General features: G+C 34.6%; 1 protein-coding gene across 1 annotated transcript; it reads right to left on the bottom strand.

The window, feature by feature from the left end:
• Positions 1-17,357: 17,357 nt before the first annotated feature.
• Positions 17,358-18,336, bottom strand: LOC148548517 (DNA mismatch repair protein MSH3-like). The gene is made up of 4 exons (XM_088496245.1): positions 18,295-18,336; positions 17,750-17,848; positions 17,566-17,645; positions 17,358-17,382 (listed from the first exon to the last, which is right to left on the bottom strand). Exons 1-4 carry the CDS (start codon positions 18,334-18,336, stop codon positions 17,358-17,360), a joined length of 246 nt encoding a protein of 81 aa, XP_088352371.1.
• Between the last annotated feature and the right edge of the window lie 1,701 nt (positions 18,337-20,037).

The following is a 20,037-nucleotide window of genomic DNA, read 5'->3' as shown; positions in this document are numbered from 1 at the left end:
CCAAATACAATAGCAAAAGGTCCTATTTGTAGAAAACTACTAACTTAGGGTTTATAGAAATGAGTAAATGATGCAGAATCCACTTCCGGGCCCACTTGGTGTGTGCTTGGGTTGAGTATTGAAGATTTCACGTGTAGAGGCTTTTCTTGGAGTTAAACGCCAGCTTTTGTGCCAGTTTGGGCGTTTAACTCCAGCTTTTATGCCAGTTCTGGCGTTTTGACGCCAGAATTTCTATGCTGACTTGGAACGCCGGTTTGGGCAATTAAATCTCAGGCAAAGTATGAACTATTATATATTGCTGGAAAGCTCAGAATGTCTACTTTCCAACGCAATTAAGAGCACACAAATTTTGCTTTTGTAGCTCCAGAAAATCCACTTAGAGTGCAGGGAGGTCAGAATCCAACAACATCTGCAGTCTTTTTTCAGCCTCTGAATCAGATTTTTGCTCAGGTCCCTCAATTTCAGCCAGAAAATACCTGAAATCACAGAAAAACACACAAACTCATAGTAAAGTCCATAAATGTGTATTTTATTTAAAAACTAATTAAAACATAATAAAAACTAACTAAAATATACTAAAAACATATTAAAAATAATGCCAAAAAGCGTATAATTTATCCGCTCATCATGGACGCATCCTGCGACAGAAGAGGAGGAAAGGTGTCGTCGTGTCGTGAGGGAAGGGGTGGACTTGACATGTCCCGATAGAATGATGGTAGTTATGGCACGACGTCGGGAGTTCACGAGGATGATGACGGTGGCGTTCTCACAGGCGGTAGCAACGTCGTCAAGTTGTAGAGGAAATAGTAGAGGTGGTGTTGTACAACATTGTTCAAGTGGATGGAGATGGCGTAGGAAGGAGGTCATCGATGCATTGCCATGGGAAGGAAGTTCAGCGATGGAATAGAGAAGGAAATGAGGTGCACGACGGCGGTGAAAAGGGGGTAGGTGATAACGGTGAAAGGTAGCTCTGAATTAGGGTTAATTGGGAGGTGTTTTTATTGTTTGATGGGCTTTAGGGTCCAGCCTAATAAGAGTTGGCAGGAATTGGCTGGACCCCCTTTTAGTTACCTAGTGGGATTGATATATTGTTCATGTCTTAGCCATTGCATTTTTATTAAAAAACATTTCTGGTGCACGAATTTAGAACTCGCACAAATTAACCAGCAAGTGAACCGTGTCATCCAAGTAATACCTCAGGTGAGTGAAGGTCGATCCTACGAGGATTGTTGGACTGAGCAAGCAATGGTGATCCTGTTGGACTTAGTCAAGAAAACAGGAAACATAGTTGATGTTGTAAATGCATAATATGACTAACAAGCAAGTAAAGAAAAGCAAGTAAAGGTTTAGTGTAAAATCAATATAGAAAAATCAGTTAAGGTCTTGGAGATGTTTACTTTTTCCCGATTAAAACATCTTACCAACTATTTTAACAATGAATGATTCATTCTATGGCAAACCATAAGTGATTAAACCCTAATATCTTAGTGATTTAATCTCCTCTAATCCTCATCAAACGCCACTCTCGTGGTCACTTTATTCAGATCAGAGGGTGAAGTTTAGAAAACTAGTTTATACCACAAAGGACCTAATCACCCCAATCATGGCTGAATAGATGTTACTTATCCCCATCAAGTTGTGTGATTAGCCGTTTAGGAGGAGTGTTTTCAAGATGTAGTTCAAGCGAGATAACTCTCTCGAGAATAACAAGAACTCATGTAGAAAAGGGTCATACTCTCGTTCCACCCAGTTCATAAGATTAAGAACGAAAACAACACCTTAGAATTGAATCAAACATATATTAAAATAGAAGAATAATAATCTTAATCCACGGAAATAAATAGAGCTCCTAACCTTAACCAAGAGGTTTAGTTGCTCAAAACTTACAGAGGAAATTGGTTTTTGAAAATAATGCCGACGGAAGAAGATCATAAACCTAAGTGATCTTTTCCTTTAAATACTAACCTAATAATAAATGCTAGACCTAAAAGATATTATTTTGTAAATAAAAATTATAAAAAAATAAAATAAAACTAAGAGGTGCTAAATCCACTTGGAGGCCCAAAGAGATGTGAAATGGGCTATTGCTAGCGTTTAACACTAGTTTGGGCATTAAACGCCCAAGGAGGACTACTGGCGTGAAACGCCGGGTGGGCGTTCAGCGCCCAGGGGGGACACTGCCCGCATTTTCCTTTCTTGCTTCAGGCTTCTCCAAACTGCTCCGAATTTGACCTAAAATCATAAAAACACAAGAAAAACTCAAAGTAGTATCCAAAGGTGATTTTTGCACTAAAATCAAGTAGAAATGAATAAAATCTAACTAAAAACGACTTGAAAGTGATAATAAAAAGGGTATAAGATGCTCATTCATCACAACACCAAACTTAAACTATTGCTTGTCCTTAAGCAACCAAAAATAATATAGGACTAAGAAAAGAAAATACACAAGACTAGAGTTGTCATTTAAGCTCAGAGCTAGTTACTGAATGGGACTAAGGATACTACTCTATTTCTGAATAGCTTTGGCATCTCACTATCCTTTGAAGCTAAAAAATGTTAGCATCCTTTAGAACTAGAACTCGGATGATATTATTGATTTTATTCTTTAGGCTCTAATTGATTTTTGAACACAGTTTTTTCTTTTCTTTTCTTGGTGCTTTGCACCTTGAGCCTAGTCATGACTTTAAGTGTTTTGTCTTCAAGCTTAACCTGAAACAAGAACACCACAAGCACTTAATTGGGGAACTCCTTGGGTTCGAATTTTCCTTGCTTTTTTTCCTAAACAGTGGTGCTTAGAGCCTTAAGCATACTCTGTAATAGTAATTGGTCACGACTTTAAGTGTTCAGTCTCAAGGGTCACTTGACACTTTCACACCACAAGCCTATGGTTATGGAAAACTACTCTTTTGAGCTTCATATCAGTTGTGACCCTTCTAACCATTGATACTCAAAACCTTGGACCTTTTTCTTTTGATTTTTCCTTTCTTTTCAATTCTTTTTTTTTTGCTGTTTGTTTTGCTTCAATAATCAATCTTTTCTTATTTCAGAGAATCAATAATATTTATCTAAGTTCTTGTTCTTCAAGAACCAATATACTCAACTCCAACATCAAATATGCACAGTTAATTCATACATTCAGAAATAGAGATAATGCCACCACATCAAAGCAACTAGAGTAACTCATAATATAACTTAAAATCTTATGCATTTTACTACTTCTTTTTCAATAGATTTTTCTTTTTGAGCTTGATGTGTAATACATAAGACATCTTCAAAGATTTTCAACAATAAACTATGAAACTAAAAAGCAAAGAAATCCTAAAAGTGATCATGCAAACTCAGACAAGAAAACAGATAATAAAGTGAAATACTAGAAAAACAGAGATAAAATAAAGATAGGGAAAGTGAAACTAGACCACCTCAGTGATGGTGACTGCTACTCCTTCCGAAGAATCCTCTAGAGCTTTTAAGCTCCTCAATGTCATGCCCCTGCCTCCTCTTCTCCTCCATCATTTGATGGAGGAGAGCAGACTGATCCTGATGCTCCAGCCTCAGCTGATCAACTGATGATGTCAGCTCCCTTAAAGATGTGGTCAACTGATCCCAGTAGTCATGGAGAGGGAAGTACATCTCCTGAGGCATCTCCAGAAGATCATGTGGAGGCGGTGGAACTAGCTCTTGCTGCGGTCCTTGCACGGGCTCCCTAGCGTGCTCCATACCCCTCTTTGTGATCGGTCTCTCATCGTTGATCGGAGTATCTCCCTCAATGTGGGCTCCAGCAGCTGCACATAGACGGTAAATGAGATGAGGGAATGCCAGCCTCGCAGTAGTGGAAGAATTGTTAGCTACTCTGTAAAACTCTTGAGGGATCACCTCATGTACCTCCACTTTATTGCCGAGCATAATACAGTAAATCATCACTGCTCGTTTGACTGTAACCTCAGAGTGGTTACTCATAGGGATGATAGAACGTTGGATGAACTCCAACCATCCTCTAGCTATTGGCCTAAGGTTATGCCTACCCAGCTGGTAAGGCCAACCTTGAGTATCCCTCCTCTACTGAGCTCCAGGTATACAAATGTCAGCAAGGACTTGATCCAACCGCTGGTCAGTGTTAACCCTGTGAGTGTATGAATGAGGGTGCTTTCGTGACTCTGGCAACTATAGCACCACCCTCATACTCTCTGGGCTGAAATCCATGATGTGTCCTTTGACCATGGTGTGCCAATTCTTCAGCTCCGGGTTCACGATTCTATCATGCTTACTCGTCACCCAGGCATTGGAGTAGAACTCTCGCACCATCAGCACTCCAACCTCGGTCACGGGGTTGGCCAAAACTTTCCAACCCTCGTCTCAAAATCTGATATAGGATCTCCGGGTACTCATCATCCTTCAATCTGAAGGGGACCTCGGGAATCACCTTCTTCTTCCTCACCACATTGTAAAAATGATCTTGATGGTCTTGGAAAGGAATATTATGAAATCCCATGGATTAGAAGTGGGGGCTTTCTCTTTTCTTTTCCTTTAGGATTGATAGAGGCCCAAATGCACGGGTTTGGATTTTCACACTAAAAATAGAATTTTTTCGTTACAAGTATAGTCCAAACCCAACAATTAGACATCAGTCAAATAATAAATTCAAATCAAAGTAACCGAGATCAAGAGTAATTCAACCTCTGGTCGTTCTCCCTAGGATGCAATTGGAAGTGTTTCTCTTTCGGTTGTGAGGGAAAAGGGAGTTTTCAAGCAAGAAATGAAAGATTAAAAAGAACTAAGTAATAAAAGAACTAAGAAATGATCAAAATTGGAAATTAATGCAAAAAGGTAAATAGGATGAAAACTAGTGAAAATGCTATAAATGCAATAAAGAGCATTGACTTGGGAATGAGGATCCAAGGAATCCTATCATCGCCATAACTACAACTATGGTAATTATGATGAGTCAATCTCGCCTAGTCAACCCCAACCATCTAGGAGTAAGTCAAGCAAGCATAATTGACCTTAATCCATAAGTCCTAGCTAACTTACCAAACTAGTTGATAAAAAGCTAGCGTCAATGCAAACAAGAATCAACTAACTACCCAAGAATTACCACTAAATGTCAGACATTATGACTCTAGTATCCTAGGAACTCAAACCACAAGCCAAGGTGGGAAAATCTACTCAAATTCTAAAGTTGGCATTTTCACAAACACCTTGTGTGCATAAAAGTTAAACATGGAAAAGTACAAGAAAAAATAACAAACTATAACCAACTATCAACAATACCAACAATAAACATCCAAACAAACATAAAGAAAGCATGAAACATTAAATTCATCAATCAAAACTTCAAGAACTCAAAATTGCAATTATAAACAAAGTGCTTGAACCAAAGGAAATGAAAATAAAGACAATGTAATTAAAGAGGAATTAAAGAGTACTTACAATTAAAGATGATTAAAATCCAAGATTAAGCTTGCTATAAAATGCTACATGGAAACTACATAAACCTTAGGAGAGCTCTTCTATTCTACATTACTCCTACTCCTAATTACTATGCAAAAAAATGTCAAAAGTGGCCTTCTACTCTAATGCCTTCATATGTCTTCAATCCCATTGATATAGCACTTTCCCTTCAGCATTGGATCAAGACGTTCATGGATGACCACACCTGTGCAAGAGAGACCAAAAACAGACTAGCTAATAGGAAGTGGCTAGCCTGCAAATTGGTGAAGAAGCTAAGAAAATATCCAAATCTGAGACACTCAGTAACTGCACAATATTTTAAGACAAAATGTGATTTGGATCTAAACAAGTCTTCACTGACCAGGGCCTTAGGAGATGCTAGATCTGTTGTGTACGGTGATGCTGTTGCCCAATATGGCATGGTGAGGGATTATGGGCTGATACTGCTGAAGAGCAATCCAAGCTCTACTGTCACAGTTGGTATTATACCTCAGTCCAACCCTAATGATGATCCAATATTTGAGAAGATGTATGTTTGTTTGGAGGGATGTAAAAAAGGATTTCTGGCTGGTTGCAGACCCCTCATAGGCTTGGATGGAACTTTTTTGAAGACCCGGCACAGTGGTCAGATCTTGTCTGCTATTGGCCAAGATGCAAACAACCATATATATGTGATTTCCTATGCAATTGTCCCTGTTGAGAACACTGAGAACTGGAGATGGTTCTTGGAATTACTTCATCATGACTTGGGTGATTATAAGAAAAACAAGTTGTGTTTTATCTCAGATATGCAGAAGATATGCAATATTTGGTTGTTACTTATTAGTTCTTACTTATTAAGTGTGAATCTATTGTTACTTATTAGCTATTACCTATTGGGTGTGCTTAAACATGTTGTTTATAAACTGGGCTGCTATTTATACATGCTGAATTATTTCTGGGCTAATAACATGCTGCATAATGTTCTGTTTGTATGTAACACTGCTGATTAGGGACTAGTCTGATGTCACTTACATAAGTGTAGGGACTAGTTTGATGTCACTTACATAAGTTTAGTGACTAATTTGATGTCACTTATACAAGTGTAGGGACTATCTTGGTGCTCGAAAATAAGTATCTGACACCTTTTTTTTTTTTACCTAAAACAGGGCCTTATAAATGCAGTTAAGGAGGTTTTTCCAGATGTCCATCACAGATTCTGTGTTTGGCATTTTTGGAAGAACTTTAATAAGCAATGGAAGGATCTCCAGCTTAGAGGGCTACTATGGGATTGTGCAAGGTGTACTAGCCAAGATGGATTCCTTGAAATCATAAAAAATATTGAGAGGGTTAATAAGGAAGCCTGGGAGTATTTGAACAAGTGGCCTAGAGACTCTTGGAGCCGGGCATTCTTCAGTAATACACCTAAAATAGACAACATTTGCAATAATGCCTGTGAAGTCTTCAACTCCAGGATCAAAGATGCTAGAGCGAAGCCTATTATCACACTTTTGGAAGAAGTCAGGATGTATGCAATGAGGTTGATAGCTAGGAACAAGGTGAAGCTTAATTCAAACACTGGAATTCTACCTCCTATACAGTGCAGTAGATTAGAAAAGATACGGAAGGAATCAAAAAGTTGGGTCCCGATGTGGTCTGGTGACACAGACTATGAGAAGTTTGAAGTTCATGACTGGCCAACCAACATGGTTGTGGACTTGGGAAAGAGGCTCTGCACATGTGATTTCTGGAAACTGAGTGGTAATGTTTTTTAAATTCATTGTTTTAGTCTTATTATCATTATCAGCCTTTGTTGTTGGCTTACTGTTGTTGTCTTTGTTGTTGTGTGAATGCTGTTTAGGGATGCCATGTGTGCATGCGTGTGCTGCACTGGCAAGGGTTGGTAAGAGACCGGAGGAGTTTTGTCATCAGTGGTTGACCATGGGAGCACATAATAACACACATGACTTCCATATCAATCCAATTCCAGGTCAAGCACTATGGAAAAAGTCACCAAATAACAGACCATAAGTACCAAAATTTAGAAACAAGCCAGGACCACTTAAGAAAAAAAGAAGAAAGGATGCAGATGAGGAGCCAAGTGGGAGTAAGAAGTTGAAGACCAAGATGAAAAGAATTTATAAAAAAGGTCGATGTCGTTGTTGTGGCGAAGCAGGACACACCAAAAAGAACTGTCCAAAGAGAGTTGCTTATGAAGAGGCTGCTGCTGCACAACCCACTGCTGCTAATGGTGGTGAAGGTGAGGCCAACTTTGCTACCCCTGTCCCACAAGCCCCAACTGAAATCAGTGTTGACCAAAGTGAACCACCCTTGGAAGCAACTGATGACTCTCAACAGGTTCACAAACTTAGATGACTTTTAATTTATTATATTCACATCCTTACCTAGTTTGCTAACTATCTTACATGTTTTTGCTGATAGATTTTACCCTCACCAGTTTGGCCACCAAAGCTCCCTCTAAAAAGAAAGTTCGCCAAGCATCATGAAAAAATAGCTTCAAGGAGTAGCAATCCACCAATAACTACCCCACCTGCTACTACCCCACCAGGAAGCAGTCAGACAGCAAGGAATCCCCCACCTAACCCTATGCAAGGTGCAACACAGGAGATTGCTACAAGGCTTGCAAACTTCATGAAGTTTGTTCCCAACCCTGGATTCAAGGCACCCAGACACAAAAAATGAAGATTAGGATGATTATGTTTAGGGACACATGTTTTTGTGTATCTATTTTGCTGGAGTTTTTTACCATGTATGCTTTCTTAAACGTTGTCCTAGTGTTGGAGATTTTAGTATTTGAAACTTATGAGGTCAATATGTTAACAACTTTGATATACTTGGTGTTTTGGCTCTATAATGCCTTTTTTGAATGAAACATTACCAATATGAATTATGACTTTATTGAATTAAGTTTTGTCAGCTTTTTGGTTATATTTTGTCCTCTGTTACAGACTTAAGAGTAATTCAAATCCTGTCCATTTCCATTTCATTGAACAGAAGTGCAAGAACAGAAGTATGCATATAATCAAACACTTTAATTTGCATTTCTTTTAAACAAAAGAACCGGAACAAGTACATGAACAACATATGCATATAACATGCATGTCATTTGTTTCTTGCTAGATATAGTTGACCCTGTTGTCTATCTAACTTTAATACAAGAACACCAACTACAATCAATAGCATGAACACAAACATCAAAATTTCCCTCCATTTTTAGAACCCTAATTTCAGCCTCTAATTTACCAAATTTTCAAGCAATCTTCATCTTCCATTCTTCATTATCAACTGAATGTCTTGTTCTATCATCACATGCTATGACATCTTCTTCCAAAACTTTATCAACCCACAAAAATAATCCACACCATTTCTTACCCACAGTCTGCACAGCCAAGATAATTGAATCAGCAAAATTTATATCCATAAATACAGCAATCAACAATAATAATACTTACATTGTAGTTTGGGCAACCCAAGAACGGTCTCCCTGGATTAGAATCCGTCCCTGACCACCGCAGCACTGGTCTCGACCCGCAGGCACACCATTCTGGCAAACGAGCTTCTCTGTTTCTATTCATTCTCCTCATGATGCTTTCGAATGATCATGGGTTGTTCGAGCTCCCAGCTGCGTTGCTCGCGCTTGCCATAACCGTCGGGATTCAAAGATGGAGAAGACAAGAACACAGAACCAAAGAGAAGAGAATAGAGTGAGCAGTGTGGGCTTCAAATTTGGGGATTAGGATTTTAACTTGAATTGAGGGACCAAATTGATTTGAAAAACTTTATTCTGCCACATCAGCTAGCCGTTGTAATGCTCACGTGTCACGAAGGCTGCCAACTCAGCTTTCTGGTAGCGCCAGGTGGCCAGAAATTGCTGGAAGGACAAGTTTGAGTCCCGAAATGCAAATTCAGGGATCAATATGGGTAACTTTTAAGTTCAGGAATTACTATGAGGCTCGAGTATAACTTCAGAGACTACATTGAGACTTATCTTTATTATTACACAATATCAACAAAATTATGAATTGAAATCTTATTACTATTTGATGTGTTGAGAAAATTTAGAAACAAGTAGGGAATATTATATTCAATCTTTCATTATCCTTTGAAGCTTTCTTTCTACAAATTAACTTTTACAATTTTTTATAATTAACAAAAACCTTGTTGGTGATAGGGAATTGTGAAACTCATAATGACTTTTATAGATTAGATGCTTCCTAATGCATGCATAATAATTTTACTCTAGAGACTCAGAAGGTCACATGTGTCTTAAACAATCCTACTTTAGAAAATAATCACAACTTATTTGGTGCATTCATCAACGGTAATTCTCTTTATAAATGGCTACATGGGTTTGAAGTTTTAATAATATTTAAAAGTGTAGTTAAAATTAATATTACATTCTTTTAATATTTAGCAAAAAAATTTAAATTAATAAAATAAAATTTAAAAAGTGTGATCAAATTAAAAAAGTATTAAATAATAAAAAATATGATTTAATTTTAATTATACTTTTTAAATATGATCAAAATTTATAACAATTTAAAATTTACCAAATTATTCTGTCTTACAACTAGCATAGTGTTACCATAAAATATATTGTTTTACTATTTATATTATTTTATTTTTTTTATCATAAATTATATTTATCTTTATGATGCTAATGTAATATATCTAATTTCAATTAAGAATATATTAAACATTAACGGATATAAAATGAACTTTTTTAAATAAAAAAGAAAAATTAAAAATTAAACACAATTAGAGTGATAAGTTTTTTTTGTATATTTTTTTTATCATTTTACAACATATAATATATAATATCATAGATTTTATGCATATATAAAAATATTAATATTTGATATTTGATTATTTCTTCTTCAATTTTATTAGTGTTGTACTTATATAAAATTATGAGATTTTGATTGATATTATGTTCTTAGTTCGTATATTTTTAAGATTTATATTAAAAAGTATTTATATTTTCTATACTTATTTATAATTTTATATATTATTTTATTATTATTTTATTATTTTGATTGAATTACGATTGAACCAGTTAAATTTTTAAGCTGATAAACCAATAACTAGAATGATTTGATAAATAGATCCATTTTTAAAATCTTAAAATTTAAGAATTCAATTTGGATGAGCTATTTTTAGAGCCAAATCTAAAATCTTGGTGCCTCAAAGAAACAAAGACAAGCAAACCAACTTTGTGCCTTAGTGCCACAAGTAGTATAAGGAGAAAAATCAATGACACATGATGGTAATCAGTGGCTAAGAGAAGGGGGTTGAATCTTAGCCCCTTTTTGCTGAATATTACTTTCTGACTTTTAAAGGAACTTCAGGAGATATTTCTACCTTTTGTCTCATAACAAGTCAAGAGACATTTTCTTTTTGTCTCATAACCGGTTAGAAGATATTTTTTAATTTTATCTCCAACACAACAGAAACAGAATAGGAGTAGAAGAGAAAGAGAAAATCACACCCAGAAGTATCCTGGTTCAGCTGCTAAGTGCAATGCAGCCTACATCCAGTCTCGATCACAATAGTGACGGAATTTCAATATAATCATCAGATTACATACACCAATTCTTTCCTAGGATCTACCCAATCCTATCTGGGACAAATCTAGATTCTATCCCCAAATCTAAACTTGACTTGGACTCAAACCAAGCTTTCAACCGCAAAGTGCTAACCCAACTTGCAAGAAAATCCCCATAGGATCATGAAACACAACAGATAGATGTACAAAGAAACTCTGAGACATCTATGGCTTTGACAAATCTAGATTCTATCCCCAAATCTAAACTTGACTTGGACTCAAACCAAGCTTTCAACCGCAAAGTGCTAACCCAACTTGCAAGAAAATCCCCATAGGATCATGAAACACAACAGATAGATGTACAAAGAAACTCTGAGACATCTATGGCTTTTTCTCTAATATTGATCACTGCCTTTTTCCTCGCACTAACTTTTTCTTACAAACCTCACCATGTTTGCTTTTTACCATGAGACTCAGACAGATAATACTAAAGAAAAGAATACAAAATAAAACTCATTGAAGGAGAAGAACTCTGTTAGCTTATGGTAGCTATGAGAACTCTGTGCTTTCTCTCCTTGATCTCAACCCTTGGTCGTTCACCCTTATTATAGAAGGGGAAGCTTCCAAGGTTGAAACCGGTTCAACCAAGCAACTTCTTCTCCAACCCAAAGACAGCAGTGATTCGGACAGAGAGAAGAGAGAGGAAAAACCGAAACCAAAATCAACATGCATGTACCTCTCTCAACCCTTCTCATCAAGTTCCTTCACTCTGAGTCCTTGATCTTGACTTTGGCTCCAAGAAAGAACGCTGTCCCTTGATGAACCTCTGCTCCTTGACAGCTCTTTCCTTTCCATATTTGTTTCGCAGCTCCAGTAGCTACCTTCTATCTTGGTATAATAAAAATGGAAATGAGTTTTACCCACTGAGATCTTCTTCTCTGACTGAGACAGATCTTTCCTATTCTTGGCATGGAAGATCTTGAAGCTCCTCTTCAAAATCTTGCCTTCAATGGCAAAGATCTAGCCACACCATGCTTTGGATCTTCCTTTTTCAAAACCCATCATCAACCTAGCCTTTTCTTTTTCCATAGCTTCACTGTCACTTTCTCTGATAATTTGTATTTTCTTCTTTTCTGTTTGAAGTGACCGAATAGAAAGAGAGAGAGGAGAGAGAAGAAACAAAATATTCAATGCACAATTAAATGAAATTGAATTGTGAATTTCGGTTACCTATATGAGCATTTAACCAAATTGGAATTTGAGTTCCGATAACCAATGCATACATTCAATTTAATTAAAAATTGAATTTCACCAGCAAAAAAAAGTGGGTAACCGAAGAGTGCATCATCAAATTGGATCCCTTTTGTTTTTTGATTGACGTACGGCTTCCTTAGGTCATTTTCTCCATCATTTTGTTTTATCAAAATGGACTTAAGATTTGGTTTATCTCCAATTCAAGTCTCAGCAACTTAAATGATCCAATTTGACACAAAACAAATTAATTCATTTATTAATTTGGACTCATATGACTTTGACCTAATAATCAAAATCTGTACACTAACAAATTCGTCATACAAACAATTGAAAACAAATATTGAAATAATAATTTTTTAATTAATATTTTTAATAATATTTAATCATCATAATAATTTAAATTTTTCAAACTCAACAACACAATGGATCGGCGGTGCTAGATGCAAAGCTATTCACTTGGACTAATTTTTAAATCCTCTTTTCGGAGACATATATATATGGATACCTAGTTTTAAATGAAAAAAAAGAAAAACTAGATTTTTTTATCATTTAGGTTGTTTTCTCAAGTGTTTTTTAGGGTATTGGACTAGCAAATGAAAGTTTTTTTTGAGTTGATTTGTTAAACATAAATATGTTTCTGTTTATCTAATTAATGAAATTTGCAATTAGATCTAATGTTAGTTCTTAGTGCTTTCTTGGGAGTCGCAAACCTAGGAAATTAATATGTTATTCTAATTGAAGAATATGAGTTCACATATTAGGATACAACAAATTAAATAGGATATTGTCATAATTTCAAGTAGCCTACCAAGAAAGTCTTACGTGATCTCAAGAAATTCCTGCATATATCACTAATTATAATTATTTAATTAGGTGATTTATTACATCCAAGCAATCGGACTTATATAAAAATATTATGTGCAAACAAAAAATCAATTATACTTATTTTGGTGTAAAACAATTTAAGTGTGTGTGGCTTACCTTTTCTGACACGAGTCAACAAAGGGAAGAAGAATTTTTTTTCCTTTTAAGAAATTGAAAAAGTGGAAGGTTGACACTAACTGATAAAAAAACAGCAAATGTGTTACTATAGTGCCAATTTAGATTTTATAAATAGAATTTCTTCTATAACCTTAGGTCATGTCAAAACTAGGAAGCAATTAATAGCTTTTGTAAGTAAGAGTCTCTCTTCGTGACTAGTGAAGATAATATTGTAGTGTGTGTGATATAACATTTGAGTGTTATGGAAGAAATATACTAAAATTTAAGATTACTATTTGACACTTATTAGGTACTACAAAATGTAGTAGCCAAATGTCTTACTGTGATCACATAGTATACTATATTGTAATTACATTAAATATAGTGGATATTTTTTATGTTTTGGTTTGTGGCTTTTTCTAAAAATTTTGGGATTTTCCATGTTAAATTAGGGTGTAATTTTATTTCTAATATAGTATATATACCGTATACGTCATTGTTCACTTATACTACATATTCATATGTGCGGTATTGGTTACCTATACATTATTGCTACGTTTATAGTTTTTTTTTTTTTTTTCGATGTTTATGTTGGTTATTCTCCACATCAATTTTGGTGTGCCTCTGCTCATATTTCCAGTGTTTAATACACTAGGAGCGTATCCAATTATTATGATTATTCCTAACAAGTGGTATCAAAGTCACTTGGTTTCAGGAGATAGTTCAATATGAATTTGATCGTAACAACACTGTTTAATCTTTCACATTAGAAAAGAGTTATTATTTGTTATTTAAGAGTTATGTTTTATTTTAGATCCAAGATGTCACTATCATAATTTAAAAGAGAGAAATTTAACGGTTTAAATAACTTCAATTTATAGAAGCTGGAGATGAAGTCTTTGCTAGATCATTATAATATAGTAGATTTAGTGCGAGGTGAAGACACAATATTGAGTACCATATGACTAAGTCTGGCAGACAATGTCTTGCGAGAGGTTATGAAAGAAATAAATATTGATTCTTATGTAAGGCTTTAGAGAATATATAAATATTCTATAGAGACCTTGTCCAATAAGTTAAATCAATGTTTTTTTGATAATTAGGTTCAAAGGAACTCGACTACTGGGGGAATAAAGTCATGCAACAAGTTCATATAGAGCAGAACATAACTAGAATTTTAGCACTTATATATGCTTCTAACAACAATAACACCAACTACAAATAAGTATACCCCACCTAAAACAAATATCAGTAACGCTTAATAGCAACTCAAGAATAGTGCACCACTAACCAATTGTCCTTTAGGCAAAGCCATCAAGACAAGTTGGTAGTTGACACCATATATTCATATCAAATTAGCCACCAAAATCAAATCACTAACCAGATTTAATCACCACAAATTATATATCCTCTCACGCATACTTTTACAATACTCTTCTACCTGTTTATCTAGTAGAATTTTTTCAAATTTATATGCCAAAATTCTATAGACTCTTGGCTTTGCTTCAACTTCAATAATATATTCCTTTTAAATTTGAATTTCAAATTCATGGATCCTTATTTACTGTCATTTCACCAAGTGATCCAGTTCCTCCATCAAGGATGATTGGACGGTTGGAATAAATTATTTTATTAACTCAAATAATTCATATTGAATAACCAAAAATATATCACAATATAAAAACGTACCTTTACTCATAAAAATCAGAAATAGATGGAAGGATTATCTCAATTTTGTGACTCTTTCGATCTTCCTCAACCAAAGTCTTCTGTATCCCTAATAGGTCTGAATTGTGACTCTTCTAATGGGAAAAGAGCGACGAAGACGGCTTTGGTATATTGGGGACCGAAACCCTGAAGGCACTATTTATATTTGAGCATGTTACCCATTAAACCTTAAAGCCCAAATAAAATAGTATCTAAAGTCCAAAAGATAATATATCTAAAATCCAAAAGATAATTATTTAAAAAATAAAAGTTAATAACTGGTTTTATTCTCATTTAATTCCAAATTAAAAGTAATTATGACTTATTCAATTTAGCATTTTAACAATAAATGAGATCACCATTGTATAAGTCATTTAATTTGAAATAGCATAATTTGTGATTATGATTAATATATGTATTGCCCACAAACAAATTAGGAAATTAAAATAATTTCCAGACAATCTCTCACTGGGTTATCCATATATTCTTTCTTGACATAATCACATCTTATAAATTTTATGCGTGCATCTGAATGCTATTTTCCTTATTACTTTAACAATCTGGTCCGTCTCAAACATTAGATATGGAATTACCGCAGCTTTTACCACATTAGTGTCATGACTAAACCACGATGATCACCATAATAATGTATTTAACGAACTAGATCAAATTTGGATGAGTAATATAGAAATTACATGCCAAGTGATCTTGTGCATGAATACCCAACTCATGTTGGTGATCTAGAGTTGTTAGTTAATATTGTTTCCATTTACTCTAATCTCTTGCTAATTCAATTAGTAAGTTGATTAGGACTTATGGATTGAGATTAACTAGTCTTATTTGACTTTCTCTCAATGTGAATATAACATTGTACCTTCTTCCAATGTTGGAGATGACGAAATAGGATTAGCTCTTGTTAATTATTGTATGATAATTAATGACTAGGATAGAAATCCTAGATTCTCAATCCTTGCCATGAATGTCTCTCTTTAGTATTACTTCTTTAGTTGTTTGCTTTATTTTGTTGTCATTTATTTTCTTGCCCTTTTATCAACCCAACCCGTGAAGCTCATTACCAATAATTGAGCATTCGATTGTAATTCCTAGGGAGAACGACCCGGGACTAATACTCTCGGTTATTTTTATTGGGTTGGACTTGTGACAACCAAAATTAAACTTTAATTGAGTGTTATTTGTCGGTTTTAAACTATACATTTACACCAACCATGGTCAACAAAATCATGGGTACACACTCATTTTCATTGACAATTTCAAGGTCGTGAATCTTAATTTCCAAAAGATTAGATAATTCTTGTAGAATTACAAAATCATGGGTACACACTCATTTGAATCTCAATTTCAAATTTGGCCCATTGAGTTGTAGAATGATAATAGATTAGATAATTGTTCCACAAACATTTTTTCCATAACCTTTCTTGCCAATTTCTCTCTTTCTTGATTCAGCTTCAGTCTCTCTATGTATGACCCTGCATTCCTCACTGTTGCACCCATTTGTTTTAGCCTTTTCTCTTATTGCACACTCAATGCTGTGTTTGACTGCAAATTAATTTTCCAACATAAATTAATTCACACTTTATTGTATATAATTTCAATCATACAATACTAACAGTGATCCATCCCATAGTGATTCTACTGTATATAATTTCAATCCATACAAAATGTAAGATGTTTATAATACCTGGCTGCCAATTGCTTCAAGGTTTAAGGATTTCATATGAGATGGGAGCTCCTTCACAATACTGATATCATCCTTCAACATATTCATAAAATGCTCCTCTTGGTATATGTCACCAAACTGGTTGTATATTTACCAAATTCATCAAATACTATCACTCAAAAATTACCACAAGGATATAAACAATTGCTTATTAAGTGATTTTACCTGGGTTCGTTCCAAACGTTGCTGTAAAGAAACTTAAGAATAACAAGAGTTGCATTGAGGAGGGATGCCACAACAACACCATCGCAAATCTGTAATCACTGAACTAGTTTGGTCACTTACATTATTTGAGATGCCAAAGGAATATCACAAACAAAATCCTAGCTTGTAAGATAAGAACTAATGTATTAAAAAATGTGAAAGAAAACAAAGTTTATTAGAAAACCTGGCATCAATACTATAGGCATTAGAAGATAATTGAGAGGAAAAAATATTAAAGCTAACCTATGATTATCTAAAAAATTACTCAGAGACATCAATTCTGACTGTTTAGCAAGGGAACGGAAGCTTGCAGTTGTATGACAAACTATAGCATGTCTAGCTATAATCAAAGGTTGCTCACCATATTTACCCCACAAAAACTCTTTCTCATTATTCTATAATCAAAGGTTACTCACCATCACCTCCACAGGTCGAGAAAACTGAAACCTAATACTGAAAAATGGGATTAGAAATATGTTTTCATGTACACATCATGTAAGCAAACCTGCATAAGAATAAAGAATAACTAAATTTATAGTCCATATCACAAGCTTCTACTAATATCCATTTCCTGAACTAACCTTAATCATATCATAAGTAAACAGCCACATGATCAATTTAAGTTTAAATCAAAAAGCAAATTTAAATTAGAACGAAAGCAAATCATGTAAAATGAATATTTCGATACTGTTTCATGGACTCTGCAATTTCAGATACAGCATGAAGACAAGCAGAAATCATGGTTTGATCGCATAATGGGTGAGATACCTATTTCATGAATAAGAACAATTAGATAAAGGAATTTTTTTAGTTGAAAGAATCAAGAATTCAACATTCAATGGTAGTATATCAAAACTAGAAGCACCTCATACCCAATGCCTAAGAAGCCTGGAACCAAATATAGTAAGGGTGCAATTTAAAATTTGTAGCAAGGACCCATTCTCAGATCCATCACTATTATTTTTTAAAATCTGAAATCACATAGAAATATCCATTAGCAACAACGATACACAATAGAGTCCAAAATGGTATGATGAAAATTAAAGCACACACAATAACAGTTTTAGCTTGCACAATAGCACAAGCAGAAAATAAAGTTCATAAAAAGTCTCTAAATGAATATTACGAGATCCTCCATGTAAAAGAAAAGAGCTATAAATACGGATGTCACTGAATAACAAGAAGCCAGGATATTTTCTTGCATGCTTTTATATGAATCTATGATAATTAAAAATTGAATCAAAGAAAATATGGACAGTTCAAATCGTGGTTAGATCAAATTAGATTAATAGAGCCAAGTTCTCAATGCACCACCACACATAAACATAGTTTGTTATCACAGTTCAAAACAAACAGAAAAAGAAAAAAGAAATCATCCAGCATGCCAATAAAAATTATGCTCCACATATATAATTACCTCCAGTTGTTGAAGCGCATTGGCTGAAAAGGTCATTTCCATATTTTTTGAAAATGGCCTTAAAGAAATGACTAGTTTTGGCACATTGTTCACTCAGCAATTCCTAATGATTTTATGTATGCATAGTTTTTGGGGCTATATCTAGCTTTCTAGTTTAAATAAAGATAGGATTATTTTTTATGCTTTATCATTGTTTTATGGAGTACAAAAACACTAATTACCATTCATAATAATCAAGTCTAAAACATGTGAAGACAATAATCATCAACATAAATATATAATATATATACCACAATAATAAAAGATCTAAAATTTATCCCACAATAATAAATAGATTCTCTCATAAGATAAAGACAACTCACCAAATATATAGTAAATATGCCATACCCATGAACTATCAAAGACTGGCCCTTATTAAAAAATTAATTATCAGGAGTTGAATGAAACTTGAATTCATCAAAATAGCAACTGAGTCGAACAAAAAGGCTTTCTAGAAACATGACAATTTTTTATTCTTAATGCATACATCAGCAGCAGTAGTAATGGTCAAAAAGAGTAATTTCCAAAAAAAAAAAGATAAAAACCTATAAGAGTGTCATTTTAGTCTTGTTATGTGGATAAGCATTCCACTTTAGTTACTACAACTTTTCCAAGAATCTTGAGCAAGTTGAATTCTCAAAGAAACCAAATTTCAGGCAATGTAAAACAGAAGATGTCCTAAATAGTTGTGACCGTCATTCATGATCACAAATAATTGTAAAACAGAAACAACACTAAAAAAATGGTGATCAAGAAAACATAGATTATTTACAGAACAAATCCACATCCTAGACTTATGTGAGATCTTGCAAAGAACACTTCTTAAGCAGACAACCAAGGAAAACTTGAAAAATTTGAGAAGTTTTCATTTCTTGTCTCCTTAACAAGTGAACTATGCCAATTCCTTACTATTAAAATAGAACACAACAACAAAGACTAAATATTCAACAAGAAATTGCTCCAAATTATGATAGTGCCAATCACAGTGTCAGCTATTGAATTTGAAGATGTTCATCTTCATCACCAAGAATACTATGCAGGGAAAGAGTAGAATAAAAACTAATAACTTTATGAAACTTGTTCCCCGGAGATGGCAATTTAGGCACCCTCCTCCAGCTACATCTCCCAGAATCAGTGTCAATATTAATTATAGATGAATGACTAGAAGAGGGACAACAGCTATGTCTTACATGTATAAATCTTGTCTAAATCAGATAATTTAACAAAAATTAAGCCTCTGTTTTATAAGATAATTTAACAAACCCAAACTTGTCTAAATCAGAAACGGATACAGATGCAAATTTAAACAAGTCAGAACACTAAATACTTGAATCAACATAACAAAACCAGTTCAGATAAGAAGTGGTCTTTAATCAACATAACCAATTCAGAACACTAGACATTGGAACTAGATCTGAGATCGGAGAGAGAGAGAGAGAGAGAGAGAGAGAGAGAGAGAGAGAGAGAGAGAGAGAGAGAGAGAGAGAGAGGAGGTAAGATTACGAAAACAACCTTGCCGGCTTTGCAAGCAGTGTCGATGGCATATGTGAGGAAGGAAGATCCAAGATCCAAGATCTGAGATCGTCGACTGGTTGAACACAAGACTCGATCGGCGTCAATCACTCCCTCACCAACGTCAATCGAATGCTTCAACACAAGACCCAATCACGGAACTGTAGAGAAACAAAAACCCCCAAAAATCAG

Source organism: Arachis ipaensis, chromosome B8 (assembly GCF_059453495.1).
Source record: "Arachis ipaensis isolate K30076 ecotype BB chromosome B8, ASM5945349v1, whole genome shotgun sequence".
NCBI classification, from domain to species: domain Eukaryota; kingdom Viridiplantae; phylum Streptophyta; class Magnoliopsida; order Fabales; family Fabaceae; genus Arachis; species Arachis ipaensis.
This window is presented reverse-complemented; position numbering and strand designations above follow the sequence as displayed.

Coding starts and splice junctions, on each gene's coding strand:
- LOC148548517 (XM_088496245.1), bottom strand. CDS start 18,336: ATGGAAATGACCTTTTCAGCCAATGCGCTTCAACAACTGGAG. Junction 17,849..18,294: donor ATGCGCTTCAACAACTGGAG/GTAATTATATAT, acceptor ATGTGATTTCAG/ATTTTAAAAAATAATAGTGA. Junction 17,646..17,749: donor CCAGGCTTCTTAGGCATTGG/GTATGAGGTGCT, acceptor TTCATGAAATAG/GTATCTCACCCATTATGCGA.